We start from the raw sequence: 14780 nt of genomic DNA on the forward strand, positions 1-14780 counted from the left end.
ATCGTTAATCAATAATATTATAGATCGACAATACTTATATAACGACGTCAAATTACTATATTTATAAAGAATATTTTCTTTTTCTTAAAAAAATATTCTTAAAAATATCCTTTAATATATTAGGTGGACCGGAAAGTAATGTCGCTTTCTTAAATTAAATTCAAACGAATAAATTTTTAAACAAGTTTTTATTTTAAATCACAATCAAATATCGACATGCGCAGAAACGACATTACTTTCCGGTCCACCTAATATATCCTTATAAAATATGCTTTATATAAAAAAGATATAAAAATATAAAAGAAAAAAAGATGTTTTAATAAATTATAAAAAAAAAAAAGAAAACAAATCTAAAAGCATAGATAATAAATATAGCATGGATAATAAAAAAGAAGGTCTTTGAGAATACGGTATTGAGATAAAAGTCATCCTTTAAAAATTTCTTCCGACGAAACAATTGAGTTATTATCGTAGATCATTTGTGCTTATATAAATATATACTGACTTAATGATTTTATTATCGCTTTTGTATGTGTGTGTGTGCGCGCGCGAGTACTCTATGAATTTAAGTCGCAAAGTTTCTATTATATATTATGCCACATAACAATAGTTAAATGTAATCAAGATGAACAAATCGTCTCTATTATCTTTTATAAATTTTATAAACGATCATATTGAAGATCGTAATTAAAGAATTATTTCGAAAATTCAATATTACTCGTTTTATTCCATAATAATGTTTGATTTGCACATTGTTAAGTCCAAGAATATATATATGCACAAATAATCGTTATATTCTCAATTACGTATAAATAATCGTTATATTATCAAAGCAAAATTTCATTATGATATTTATCAATAAAACTTGTTTTTTTTTTCACTTTCACTATGTTAGAAAGAATATTTTAGCGCGATTAAGAAAATAAACATAGCTGGTTGATTCGCGAAAAAAAGAACATGATTTTTGTAACTGATAGTTACTCGTATTTAATATAACTAATTAACAAATTTGATTTCGTTCACTCTCACTATCTTTTACTATGGCTTCTTACACTTGATTACTTGAGAACTTATTTCGCCGATAGTTGTGGATAAAATAACGAATGGATAAAATTCGTAATGGATGAAATCGTTTAATTATCTTCTTAAATGTGACATATATATATATATATATATATATATATATATTTACACATCTAAAGAATGTCTCAACATATATATATATATATATATATATATAATATATATATATATATACATATTCATGTTAGAACATTCCTCTTAAAGCGCGATGTTGTAAGCAGAAGAAGAGAAGAGGATCGAAGACAGAGAGATAGAGTGAGAGAGAGGGAGAGAGAAAAAGAGTGAGAGGGAAAGAGAAAGAAAGATGTTTTACGAGAAAAGAGGCGCGCGCAGCTTCTTTCGCTCGCTTTAACACGTACACACATATACATAGCACAGGGAAAGAGAGAAAGATAGAAAGAGAAAAAGAGAGAGGGAGAAATATGCATGGAAAGGTCCTCTCTCCAGTACGTGTATCGTCTTCGTGAACAGAAGATAGTCCCACTCGTTGCGTTTCGTGCTCTTCTATTATATTTCCTTTGTTTTCTTTAAAATGTTCTTTCAAAAAAATCATTTTCTTTTTTCTCATTAGAATTTTTCCACATATATATATATATATATATATATATATATATATGTGTGTGTGTGTGTATATATGTATATCTGTGAAAAAACAAAATCTGTTTTATTTCCAATAGTTTTATTTTATTCGTTAAAGGAAAATAGAAGGAGAGAGAAAAAAGATATTGCCTTATCACCTTGAATTTTGATCTCCTCTCTCTTTTTTCTACACATTCATCGTTCACTTTGTTAATCCTCATAACAGAGAAGCATTTATTTTCCAAGGTATGAAAAGATTCTCTGTTTGAATTTCCCCGCTCTCGTAATACGAAATATTCTCTATCTTTTTCCTATAGTAAATTGCTTGACGAATAGGCTTACGTTTCGTAAGTACGCCGCGGGATACGAACTTCGGACATTAGAGATATTTCGGCCCTGTCAGTCGAGAGGGCGAAGTTGAACCACAAGCCCGTTGTTTTCCTTCGTACGATAGTTTTTAAAGGAATTCAACGAAATTTAACGATTATTATCATCGTGTCTCAATCGATCGATAATCAAACCGAGAGAAAAAGAAAGGTATTTATTTTACATATATTTACATATATTTAATCGTTCCTCGGCAATCGTAGATGCAATGAAAAATATTCAATGAAAAAAAAATTTTAAGAAAAGGCAAAGTTGTAACGCTGATTCGTAAAACACGTGTTAAGCATCTGTGTCGAACGTAAACTTAAAATGGAAATGGCCTCGAAATGGTTTAGAATGTCGAACGGCTTTCGTTTCTTTTTCTTTTGTGTTAGGTAGATATTTGAATATTTGTACAGTCTTGGTATATTCTTTTTTTTTTTTGTTTTCCTTTTTTCCCTTTTCGAACGCATTCGAACGAAACTCCATGCTAAAAGTTCGCAAGCTCTACGTGTCGCATTTATCGATTATTTATCTTTCATCTTGGAAGACAAACACTGGTCTGAGTACAAATTGCTCGATGTATCTACAAATCGAATACATTGTTTATTTTACGATTTCGACAACTTTTTCTTTCTTTTTTCTTTTTTGCTTTTCCTCTTCTTCTTCTGCTTCTTTTCCTTTTTTCTTTTTTTTCTTTTTTTTTTTTTTTTTTTTTTTGTTTTTTTTTTGTTTTTTTTTTTTTTTTTTTTTAATTCTCTCCAGACATTAAACCCAACCGTTCTATCTCTTTCCTTCAAATCGATTTTATTACAAATAGATCGAGGAACATGATGCAATCGGAGTTATGAACCATGACACCAAAGCAACGGTTCATACGGTTCGTTCGTTTTTAAAGAGATTTATGAGTTGACGAACGTGAACCATTGGTCCGTATTAGTCAACTCAAGAGTACGATCATGATTTTTTGTTCAACTTTCTTATTTTGTATTTCGAGTTAGGCTTGTCGTCGTTCCCAATAAGCTATCATAATACGATACTTGAGTGTCACGTCGAATCGAATTCTCTCTATATCGATTAGATCATTTTCTTTTTTGTTATATGCCATTATTTATCCGACAATCTTTCATTTCCTTTTTCCATTGACACAAAATACGAAGATACCAACTGGCAAACATGTTCTTTTTCTCCCACGTGACTTGCATGCTTCGCGCGTAAACGAGATCGAGATTACGTTCTACTTCTATAAACTGGATTCCGTTAAGCCGATCCGTTGTTTAATCCGTTACTTTTGCATAAACGTTCAGACGATCATCTCTGTAAGACGGATACGCGTGATATCGACTAATTATATAATTATTTAATTATTGTAATGCTTGACGACGTGTAGTGATCGGTTTTAAAAGAATCGAAAGAAAGTAAAAGAAACAAAAAAAAAAAAAAGAAAAAAAGAAAAGAAAATAAAGATAATAATAATAATAAAAAAAAACAAAAAAAAAAAAGAAAAAAAGACGAAGAAGAAGAAGAAGAAGAAGATAATAGTAAAAAAGGAAAAGAATGAAAGAAAAAGGAAAAAAAGAAGAATAAAAAAAAAAAAAAAAAAAAAAGAATGAGTGATCACTCTTCAAATAAATCTATAATTCAATGTTTCTCTTATGCGTGGAAAATTATTTCACACACGTTTAATACGGTTTCACGTTCGATCGATGTCATGGGTAAAGTTCAAGAACAGGTTTTGCAAAGCGGTAATTGAAACTAGCGTACCTATATTATACTGTATATATACATACACACACACATATATACATCACACACACACATATATATACATATATTGGGTTAATGTGATCTCCCTATCGCTAACGCAACCATTCCACACGCGTGTCTCTACGATTATTACATATATTAGTTATATATTTGACGGATTTCGTTCGTCGTCGTAGTTAGCGATAGTTACTTTTCAATATATACTCGAGGCTACCGATAAAATTAAAGCTCAACACTATTAATGTTATATATATGTATATATATATATATAAACGGAGATAGAGTTACGTATGTATATATGTATGTAAGTTAAATCTAGTTAATCGGAATAAAAGACCTACAATTTCGACCTCGTTTGTTAAATATTACATTTAATTTATTCATCCTGTATTACCTTTCTAATGCAATAGAGTTTTTCGATTTTATCGATTGAGTTGGAAGAAATTTTTTTTCGATTATTTCTCTTTCTTTTTCTTTTTTTTTCTTTTTTTTTTTTTTTTTTTTCTTCAACATTCTACGTTAGCAAACAAAGTTAATTTAAACATTGTACACTTTCGTCGTATTTACAGAAAGGATTGCGCAAGCGAGACGACAATCTCACGAGAAGATAACTCAATGTACCGGATGATCACGAGAGGACGATGATAGGATGTCGTGTCTTCAGGGCAATAATATTTATTCTCGTTATTTGGAATTCAATCCTAAATGCAGAGAAAACCAACGAAGAAGTTTCGTTAGAATATGGCAACTCGAAGTATCTTCAATCACAGAAGTATATGTACTCTTGGACAGGACCTAATGCATTAGCGAGATCCGCTTTGTTGGAGCGTCAAGAAAGATTACAGTATAATTGCGAGGAGATTTTTAGACATAATAATGTTGAAAACGGAACGTTAAGTCCTGAATCCTTTAGAAACATCCTCGTGGACGAACAACACGAGTTGCTTTATTGTTATGTACCAAAGGTATATATATATATATATACACATACATATATAAATATATAGCTTTTGAAAATTGTGTAAAAAATTAAACAAAAAAAAAAAAGATACATTGTTCTTTAATACATTCATATGATAAAAGTATTTTATTAAATTAAAAAGTTTGCTGATTAGGTTACATAAATCAGGTTTAATGTTCACGATTTAATTTCATTAATTACGATTATATAATTGTATGAAGAAGAGATAAAAATAAAAAGAACTATTGTTAAGAAGAAAAAATTTGAAAAAGTTCGAAATAAATGAATTATTATAGATCGAAGAGAAAACGTAAGGCTCGTTTCAAGGATAAATTCCTTTAACTTTCGAATTATATTACAGATTCGTGTGTCTACTATTCACGGAATTACTACAATATCCTGCCTTTTTACAGGTTGCCTGTACAAACTGGAAACGCGTTTTAATGATCGCCACAGGAAAGTGGTCTGGAAATGATCCTTTAGAAATACCGGCTGATCAGGCTCACTCGCCAGGAATATTTTTAAGATTAAGTAATTACACTGCTTCGGAAATTGAGAAAAAATTAACATCCTACGACAAACTCATAGTCGTTCGACATCCATTTGAAAGGCTACTATCAGCTTATAGGAATAAACTGGAAGCGAAGCATGAAAGGAGCTCGAGATATTTTCAAACACGTTTTGGAAAGAAAATTATAAAGGTAATCTAAGATATCCTGTTTCACAAAAAAAAAAAAAAGAAAGGAAAGAGAAACATTTTATTTTATTTCACTTAAAAGAAAATATTTTGCTCTATTTTATTAAAAAAATAGTTTTATTTTATTCCATTTATTTATTTATTATTTTTTTTTTTTTTTTTCGATAGAAGTACAGAGTGAATGCTACGCAAGAATCATTGAAAAATGGCGACGATGTTACGTTCAGAGAGTTTGTAGAATTTATTACCAATGATACTGAAAATGGTACGAGGAACGAGCATTGGAGACCTATATATGAATTATGTCAGCCGTGCGTAGTTAATTACAATCTTGTTAGTAAGTATGAAACCTTGGTGGAAGACGCTACAGAAGTGTTGGAAAGAATGAATGTCGTCACCGTCAAGTGAGTATAAATTTGCGATTTAAATAAGCTTTATGATTTATATTTGTTCAACCTTGGAATATTTAACATTTAAGATGACGATTGTTTTCATTCTTTATCCAGTTTCCCATCAAAACCACAGAGTACCGAGCCAACGTCCAAGAAATTGGATAGATATTATTCGACTTTAAGTTATAAACAATTGAGAAAGTTGGAGGATTTGTACAAATTAGATATGAAATTGTTCGATTATTCACTGGAGGACGTTTTAGGATTTTCTTTAGCTTAAATTTATAGTGAGAGAATTAACGTGTACAGAGAACTGAGATTCGATGAATTAAAAGAGATTCAGATTCTGTATCTTTCTTTCTTTTTTTTTATTTTTATTTATTTATATTAGAACGATATAAAATAATAGACTAGTTTATCTATTAAGAATTTCTGTCAAGTCACTACGTTATAACGATTTTAATTCTACGCTGATCATTGTCAACAACTTTATAATTTGAAATGAGATATATCCGTCGATATTTTTTTGTTCGATGATAGAACGAAGAAATTCGATCGAATTGACTTTGTATACCTTATATTCAATTTGATTTTTCACGATTTTTATGTAACGAATTGTAAGCGTAAACTCGATTAGAACTGAATTTTATAATTAAAATTGAAAAGTATTTGAATGTCAAATTGATATATTTCATTTGTATGTGATTACATTTTTCTTATTTTTTTTCTTTTTTTTTTTTCTTTTTATATAATATTTAATTCAAATAATTACATTGATTTGGATAAATTATAATTTTCAAGAATGTCAACGTTCATATTATATTTTTTTTAGATATTTTATATAATAACATATTAATAAGAATTATGCATTAGGTATTTGTTGAGATTGAAAGGAAACAAACGATGCAAAAAAGAAGAATAATGACTTTTTTTTAATATGAAACTAATAAGTTATCGAATAAGGTGGTTTTACGAAAGTCATGGAAAAAATTAAACAACAAAAAAGAAAGGAACAAAATAATAACATATTTGCGTAACAGTTTGATCGAGTTTTGAAACGTATCTGTCGAAAACATTGTTCATCGAAGTCGATGTTTGGTTAGCGTGCTAAATTTAAATTAGGATTCGAAGATGACGAACGAGATGGGATTTTATACCGACTAACTTTGGATAAAGAGTCGAAGAACCTTAGTCTAATCATAAAGGAAAACTTACAAGTACGTGCGAGAACGAAAATAACTTTCCATCCATCAATCAATTTGAAGGACTTTCGAAGAACGAGAGTTTATTGCTACGTCAATGATAACGAATGCATAAAAAAGCAATTGGGATGAATTTATGAGCAATGAAAACAGCAACAAATAGATTTAAAAGTATTTAGATTATTTCTCACGTGATAACAACAGTCCTATACGCGCTGTTACATTTAAGTGCAAATTAATATTTTATACGAAAGGTAATGCATTTTTAATGATGCATTAATTAAATCATGTATTTTCATATGAATTATTAACAAAAAGATTAGAAAAATCTTCGTTAACGAGGAAGGAGATCGTACGATGAAACTCTTTGATAAATCGATAATCGAAGAAAAAAAAAAATCTTCCAACGAGTAAGGATCGATTTATTGATTTATTTGTTTGTTATAAGGTCAGTAGAAATTGTTAAGACGTAGAACTGTGCTCTATGTGCCACACCTTCGCGATTATGCGAATTTCCTACTTATATATGATATAAAAAGCTCAGCATCAAAAAAAAAAAAAAAAAAAAAAGAAGAAAAACAGAAAAAAAAAAAAATAATAATAAAATATTCCGTTCCTTGAAATATGTTAATTCTTTCGAAGACCTTCCGAAAACTAGAAACAGCGGGTTCCAGTTTTCTTCTAGATTTTTTATTTCATGGCAAGAAGGAAAAATTGTTTTATATAAAAAAATCGAGGATTAAAGAAAGAAAGAAAAAAGAGTAAAGAAACAAAATAAGAAAAAAGATTGAGACGAGAATATTTATGAAAATTTTCTTTGATCAAATACTATCGTCATCTTTCTCGTCTTTCCCCCACTCCTCGCCTCTCCCTTCTATCGTCACGTGTAAATCAATCTGGCGCCACACGTGAGACGACTTCTTGTGTCTCGTTGAAAAAAAAAGAAGAAGAAAAAAAAAAAGAAAAAAAAAGAAAATAAAAAGAAAAAAAAAAGAAAGGAAGAAGAAAAAGAAAAAAAAATAAATAAGAATTCTTTTCGGTCTTCTCGTGTCATAAATTCGACACGTGGGCGTCCATCCGGACGAGGCATTTTGTTTAAAAATAAAAGTCACTTTCCGGCTTAGCGAATGTGAATTTGTCGGTATACGATACATCGATATCAACTCTCTCTATCTCTCTCTCTCTCTCTCTCTCTTTCTCTCTCTATGTATCTGGAATTGTACATTTATAATTAAATGAACGATCGAATATTAATGTCTTGGCTTGTGCCGAATCTTGTAAGCCTTTTCCGGATTTCATTAGTTAGACGGATAAAATAAAATATGTATTTTGGCTCGGCTAGTTCGAAGGGTCGATTACCTTTTTCTAAATTTAATATACGATTAGATAATATTTCGATAATAGCGTTTTTTTCTTTTTCTTTTTCTTCTCCTTTTCCTTTTTTCAATAGTCTTTTTTTTTGTTTTTTGTTTCTCTCTTTTTTTTTTTTTTTTTTTTTTTTTTTTTTCATTTCAATCGTTCCATCGTAATTGATAATAGATTATATCTCTAATTTGAAAGAACGAGAAAAAATACGATACGATATTAAACGAGTAATAATGCAAAGGACACGAAGTTTAGCTACTGACAAAGATTCTTTTTTAATATTTTATTACGAAGATGATTAATCGTTCGAATTTTATATCTCGGTAAATTTTTAGTCTCGAAGGTATAATAACGAGAGAATGAATGCCTTAATATAACTTCGAGGTGGCCAGAAACTCCTCTCTCTGTCTCTCTCTCTGTCTCTCTCTATCTCTCTCTCTCTCTCTCTCTCTCTCTCTCTCTCTCGTGTCGGCTGGTTTCGAATTTTGCTACGACGGTGGTGGAATCGGAGCTACCAATCCTGGAGCAGAGATTAAACGGTTAAGGAGCTGGCTATCGAATCGAGTGGGGAGAAAAGCTCGACAACGGCGGTTCCTGGAGGAATTTCGGGATTTCGAACGGGGATCCTTTGCGTACGTGATCCAGTCTACGATCGGACGTAAAGTCGTTTAGAACGCTCGTTGCTTTTCAATAGATTTTCTAAACAACACGGGGAACATTACAGATTGATCTAAGAATCTTTTTTCGTTATCGATCCCAAACGTATACTTCTTCAACGATTGTGAGTAATTATTTGAAAAAAAAAAAAAAAAAAAAAAAAAAAAAAAAAAAAGAAAAACATCGATCTCTTTGATTCCGAATATTTTTTTTTTTTTTAATATTTTAACGAATATAATTTTATAAGTTCTTTTTTGTATTTTTTTTTTTTTGTTTTTTTTTTGTTTTGTTTTGTTTTTTTCTTCCTTCCTTTTTTTTTTTTTTTTAATAAATGAAAGAAATCTTTTCTCGCAGTGCAGTGAATCGTATAGAAGACAGAATCTAAGATGCCACAGCCAGCTCACGAAACTAAAAACATTTTAACCACTTACCTAATCCTGATATTACTTTTGATCTCTTTATGGTTACTCTACTCGGGGATATTTTAATTCCTTAGTTTTTCTCTTTGTCTATATCTCTCTCTGTCTCTCTCTCTCTCGTTATGGTACGTACATGGAGAAGATTTAATCGTTAGTAATCTCCTTTATATTTCCCGATTATTTCCTGATAAAAACTTATACTCCATGTCAATTTTTCAGAGTTGAAACATGAAAGACGAAGAATGCGAGTTTCTCAAAGGCTGGACGACTTTCTCGATCGATATTCGGAAATTGAGAATGGAAAGGATATCGATTATTACACAAGATCGATTTTATATTTTCGAATCCTTCTTGATCTCGCTCAGATCGGATTCTGACCATCACCGATTCATTGCATAGATTAATATTCATTGTTTAAGTTTCAATAAGTTAAATAAGTTAAAGAATTAATCGAAACAATCATGTCATCGGAAATAAATCTTTTTTTTTTTCTTTCGTTTTTTTCTTTTTTCTTTTTATACGTACGGAGACAGGGAGCGAGTGAAATTTTCTTTTTTCTTTTCTTTTTTTTTTCTGTTAGAACGTAATATTTATAATTGTGCCACTTCGTAGAATGTGTGAAATATTAAAAAAAAAGAAAAAAAAAAAAAGAACAAAAAGAACAAAAGAAAAAAGAAAGGAACAAAATTTAATACGAAAACGGGTATTCGATGTGTGTGGGTGCAATTGAATGAATGTATTTGTAGGTTCATTGTGTTAACGTATTCAATGCTTGTATAAAAGTAACGACAGTGGGTGGAAGGTAACAGACAAATAATTACACATAAAACAATGGTACGATTTATAGATCAAGGATGAATATACGAAGAATTTGCGATCTAGATAATTGTGAAATATTTTAATAATCTGTATGAATTATTTTATGGGGATAAAATTGGAACGAATTAAATGTCTCGAATATCGTGGAATGATATTTCTATTGTTCGCATAAAGTAAAATTTTTATTATCATTGTATACACAGAGATATAATATATAAATATTTTTTTGTATGGAATAATTTGTGAATAGAGTTTGTGAAATTTAATTTTAGGATGAAAAAGTCAATGGCCGTGAGGATGGAGAAAAAATAAAAAGAAAAGAAAAGAAAAGAAAAGAGAAAAATAAAAAGTATGGGCCTTGCCATCTGTAGAAAATAAGTAAACGTTTGGATTACATGGACGATGAACATGGAAAGCGTGGGTGTTTATACGAAAATAGCCGATGCTTTTAGTTCTCTTCTTCGGTGTTTCACTGTTTCACCACTACGTGTACCTACGTTGATACATATAGAAGAGGAAATCAGTATTTTCTATAGAAGATCCGAAAATAACTGATGAGAAAAACGAAAGGAATATCAACGTTCCTCCTTTAGTCCTGTTCCATCTAAAAAAGCAATAAATAATGACCCGATAGAATGTTTATTCCATCGTTCGTTTCACAAACGAAAATCATTCGTTACGTAAGTTCCTTATAAATCGTCTAAGTTCCCCCAAGTATTATTCGACGAAGTTAAATCTCCTGTCAATAAGGAGAACAAACTTTTCTGCGTTTAATCTCGAGGATAATCTCAAACGTAAATCTTTCTACTTGAAAAATAGATCTAACTCTTATTAGGAATTGTATCAAAATTTATCGCGTGTCTGTTCGAATCCAAACGTATGCCGTTACGTTAAATTATATATATATATATAATTATATATATATATATATATATATATATATATATATATATATATATATACAATGATTAAATTTATTCGATTTACTAGTCGTTTTTTATGTCAAAAAGAAAATGAAAGAAACCATGATGACATGCACCTTTGGTGATTAATAATTAATACACGTCGTGTGACAGGAGCATCATGATAATCGTCGTTCAATGGTGGACAACATCGAAGTAGAAACTCGTTGTAATAAATAATTTTACATTCGAGCTCGTGGAAAGACTGGCAGATGGCTACGTTCCAGTAATCGCTGGAAATAGATCTACTTGCTTTGAATTCAGGTCGTTACGAATAGTATTATCGTGCCCTGTAAACATCATTGCTATATATGTATTGACACAAAATTTATAATACAGAAAGAAAATCGATAACATCAAAATGAATTATAATCGGCTTCTTTTTTTTTTTTTTTTTTTCCAATTTTACTTGAGGCATGAACAAAAGAGACAATCGATATTTCAGAAAAGCTATTCAATGTTTATTATCAACATCAATATGGATTATTCGTATTAACTTGATTACAATTTGATTTCTTTCTTAAAAATCTTACGAAAAAATAGATAAACGAAGTATAACATTTCTACGGCGCTGATGATACTACAACCAAGAAATAGATTGAATATTCCACCTACTTCAGCTGAAATATATTAAATTAATATTAATATTATATGTGACTTTTGAATTATAATAAATTTGTTCATTGTCAAAGATGAAATGTTAACTGTGTAAAAATTGTTTATAATATTATATACCAAGATTTTTCCAATCAATGAAAGTTGATTTCGTTTCGAAGATCATGAAGGCGTCCATTTTCCAATAAACGTTTAAAATTGTATGTGTAGCCGTTAAATGTTGACTGAAAGGAACAATATTTTTTTTTTTAGTCATAATTAAAAAATTAATACATAATAACTTTTCAAATAATTATATATATATATGATAAAAAGTATCATCGAATATTATTAACAAGATATAAAAGCAATATACATAAGTGTATTATATAATTATTTTCCTTCGATATTTCAATTAATAATATTATTTCCCTTCACCAAAGGTATCTCCGAGTTAAGAAACTATCTAGCTTTAGAAACTATTTAGCTTTACGAAAGTTTATTATGAACTAGTTTTCTAGGTTTATTACGAAAGGCTTTATTACGAACGAGTTTTCTTATTATACGTTTGACGTAGAACACATGTTGGTAAAAATATCGATGTGAAATTTGAATTGCTCACTTTTGAGATTATATAAAAGCTATTAAAGCAATTAACTATTTTAAACATCGTAAAAAGATTTTTTAATATTTTTAATAAGTATTAAAATCATTTTTTATGATCCAATGATATAAACGTGTAAAAACTTACTAAATCGGTGGTGAAGATAATGATGTTTCTTTCAATAAATATTTAATCGACGATATTTGGTATGTTGTATCTTCACAAAGATTTACACAAAAACAATTGTCATAATTTATCGACTTTTTACGTTTCATGTATTTATACAAACACTTGGTATCATCCATTTCGCATAACTGGAAAAGAAAAAAATAAATAAATAAATAAATAAAAAAAAAGAGTATATTATATATCGATTTTGATAATATGAGATAATTAATCGATTACCGGGAGTGAAGTATAATTTGCCATTGGTGCATAAGTGTAAGGAAGACAATCGCACGCATTGTATATATCTTCGATCAAACAATTGACAAAGCAATTTGATTGTTGATATTCGATGAAAAAGCGTAATTGACTTTTTTCGGAATTTAAAATGCAATCGGGTTGTAAAATACCATTGAAGTATTCGTGATAAAGAGTTGATGGTTTTTTTTTAATAATCGGTTGCACTCCCAGCTAAAAAAATCAGACGTTAGAATAATCATAAAATATTTAGTATCGTTATATATTATAATTAAACATGTATATTAATTAACCATTAATCCTTCTCCTTTTTGCAAAGTATATCCAATAGTCTCGTCGTTTGGATAACTCAAAGTGTGATGAATATAAACCTATAAAAGGAGAAAAAGAAATAAATTAAAAAAAAAAAACAAAAAAACAAAAAAATATTAATATAAGTATAATCGAGATAAATCGATTCAATATCGTACAAAAAGTTTTATATTGTTTACGAAATTCGTAATTTTTGTTTTATTATCTTCGAAGAATAAATCACGATTGAATATTATGGTCAGACCAGATTTTGATCCAGAACGAGCCGTACGAAGTACAGGTACTTCTTGATAACGTCTACATATATTAGGATAATATTAAAAATTATATGATTTAGATATTTATATCTATTTTTTAACTATCGATAACTTACATTTTATTTGTCATAAGATGTTCCAAATAATAATTGTAAGAACAACATATTCCGTTATTGGTATAAGACTGTTTTATATAATCAGTACAATTTATTTTCTTTTCGTGCCACCAACATGATTCGATCATATTTTCACAAGGATAGAATATTTTCAAAAAATCTATTAATTGCCATTTATTCTCTTTTAAAAATGCATTAAATTTTTTTAAATGTTCATCGTTTTCTCCAAATTCCAATATGGTTATCTCAGCTCCATATCTGTGAAGGAGAATTCATTTTTAATAGATTTCATTTTCTTTTTATTTTTATGATATCTATAAAAATCGATTCGTTTGGCATATTCTTTTCATAATACAAAAATTACATTATTTACCTGACGAAAAACATCGCTTCCTCGATACTCATATTTTTAGGCAATTTTACATGCCGCATTAAATCCATTTGCATTTTTAACATGGTCAGTTTGCTAGGACAAATTGTGATAGCAGGAAATGCGGCGAGAAATATCGGTGCATGAAATGTATTTACGAAATATTCTGTCGGATTTTCATCCAAGCGGTGCAACAATTTTTTCAACATTATATCTATACCTATTAATATACATACATGTATATATATATATATATATATACATTGAAATTTGACAAATGTCTATTATATTTCTTAACTATCTATAAAATTTGATTGTTTAAAAACGGACCGACGATTCCAGTGATCATTGTACAAAGCCATAAAAATTTTCCCGTGTAACTGATAACGATAGGTTGTATTCCAAGATATTTTACACCATGTAACGAACTAGAATCAGTGAAATCTTGAAGTATCTTTAGGGCAATGCGTTTTTTACGATTGGCGTTTGTCGAAATAAGAGTTGATTTGTTTTTCAATCTCTTCTGATCATTGATCTTCTTGACGTCAGGAACATTCTTTTTTATTTTTTCATCGATATTCAATCCTACCTGAAAAAATACATTCCGTTAATTAGATCATTGATATAATTGTTATGGAAACAAAACAAAAAAATATATATATATAAATTATTGCAATAATTAAATTACCATAATTGTTTTCGGCATATTTATTTATTAGTGACTTTAACTTCTTCCCGTTAACTATAATCGAATGTGGTTCTTGTTTGTATATGCCATGAATATGGCGTGCAACAATCGTATTTATATATTTTCTCTTTAGAAATAAATTATTTA

At 29.1% G+C, this 14780-nt stretch overlaps 2 protein-coding genes and 1 long non-coding RNA gene across 6 annotated transcripts; 2 read left to right on the plus strand and 1 right to left on the minus strand.

Annotated features, from left to right (window-relative positions):
* The first annotated feature begins 1522 nt into the window (after window positions 1-1522).
* Window positions 1523-8051, plus strand: LOC124947545 (carbohydrate sulfotransferase 11-like). 4 transcript variants are annotated; one of them, XM_047489850.1, is made up of 6 exons: window positions 1523-1908; window positions 1980-2199; window positions 4365-4760; window positions 5170-5457; window positions 5622-5857; window positions 5932-6054. In XM_047489850.1, the coding sequence occupies exons 3-6, from the start codon at window positions 4437-4439 to the stop codon at window positions 5933-5935; spliced, it is 852 nt and encodes a 283-aa protein (XP_047345806.1). In that variant the 5' UTR covers window positions 1523-1908; window positions 1980-2199; window positions 4365-4436; the 3' UTR covers window positions 5936-6054. The 4 variants fall into 4 exon arrangements, with proteins under 4 accessions (XP_047345806.1, XP_047345803.1, XP_047345805.1 ...); XM_047489847.1 differs by having other exon boundaries at window positions 1525-1908; window positions 5960-8051; XM_047489849.1 differs by lacking the exons at window positions 1523-1908; window positions 1980-2199 and adding an exon at window positions 3566-3773 and having other exon boundaries at window positions 5960-8051.
* A 610-nt stretch (window positions 8052-8661) lies between these two features.
* LOC124947547 lies at window positions 8662-11984 on the plus strand. Its single transcript, XR_007100443.1, has 4 exons — window positions 8662-9193; window positions 9424-9613; window positions 9708-10987; window positions 11384-11984. It is a non-coding gene; the product is annotated as an uncharacterized LOC124947547 (long non-coding RNA).
* Window positions 11709-14775, minus strand: LOC124947543 (sodium channel protein Nach-like). The gene is made up of 10 exons (XM_047489838.1): window positions 14634-14775; window positions 14276-14534; window positions 13949-14165; window positions 13576-13833; window positions 13361-13499; window positions 13184-13261; window positions 12873-13103; window positions 12615-12781; window positions 12005-12108; window positions 11709-11889 (listed from the first exon to the last, which is right to left on the minus strand). Exons 1-10 carry the CDS (start codon window positions 14649-14651, stop codon window positions 11771-11773), a joined length of 1590 nt encoding a protein of 529 aa, XP_047345794.1. The 5' UTR covers window positions 14652-14775; the 3' UTR covers window positions 11709-11770.
* Window positions 14776-14780: the final 5 nt, after the last annotated feature.

Source organism: Vespa velutina, chromosome 3 (genome assembly GCF_912470025.1).
Source record: "Vespa velutina chromosome 3, iVesVel2.1, whole genome shotgun sequence".
NCBI classification, from domain to species: domain Eukaryota; kingdom Metazoa; phylum Arthropoda; class Insecta; order Hymenoptera; family Vespidae; genus Vespa; species Vespa velutina.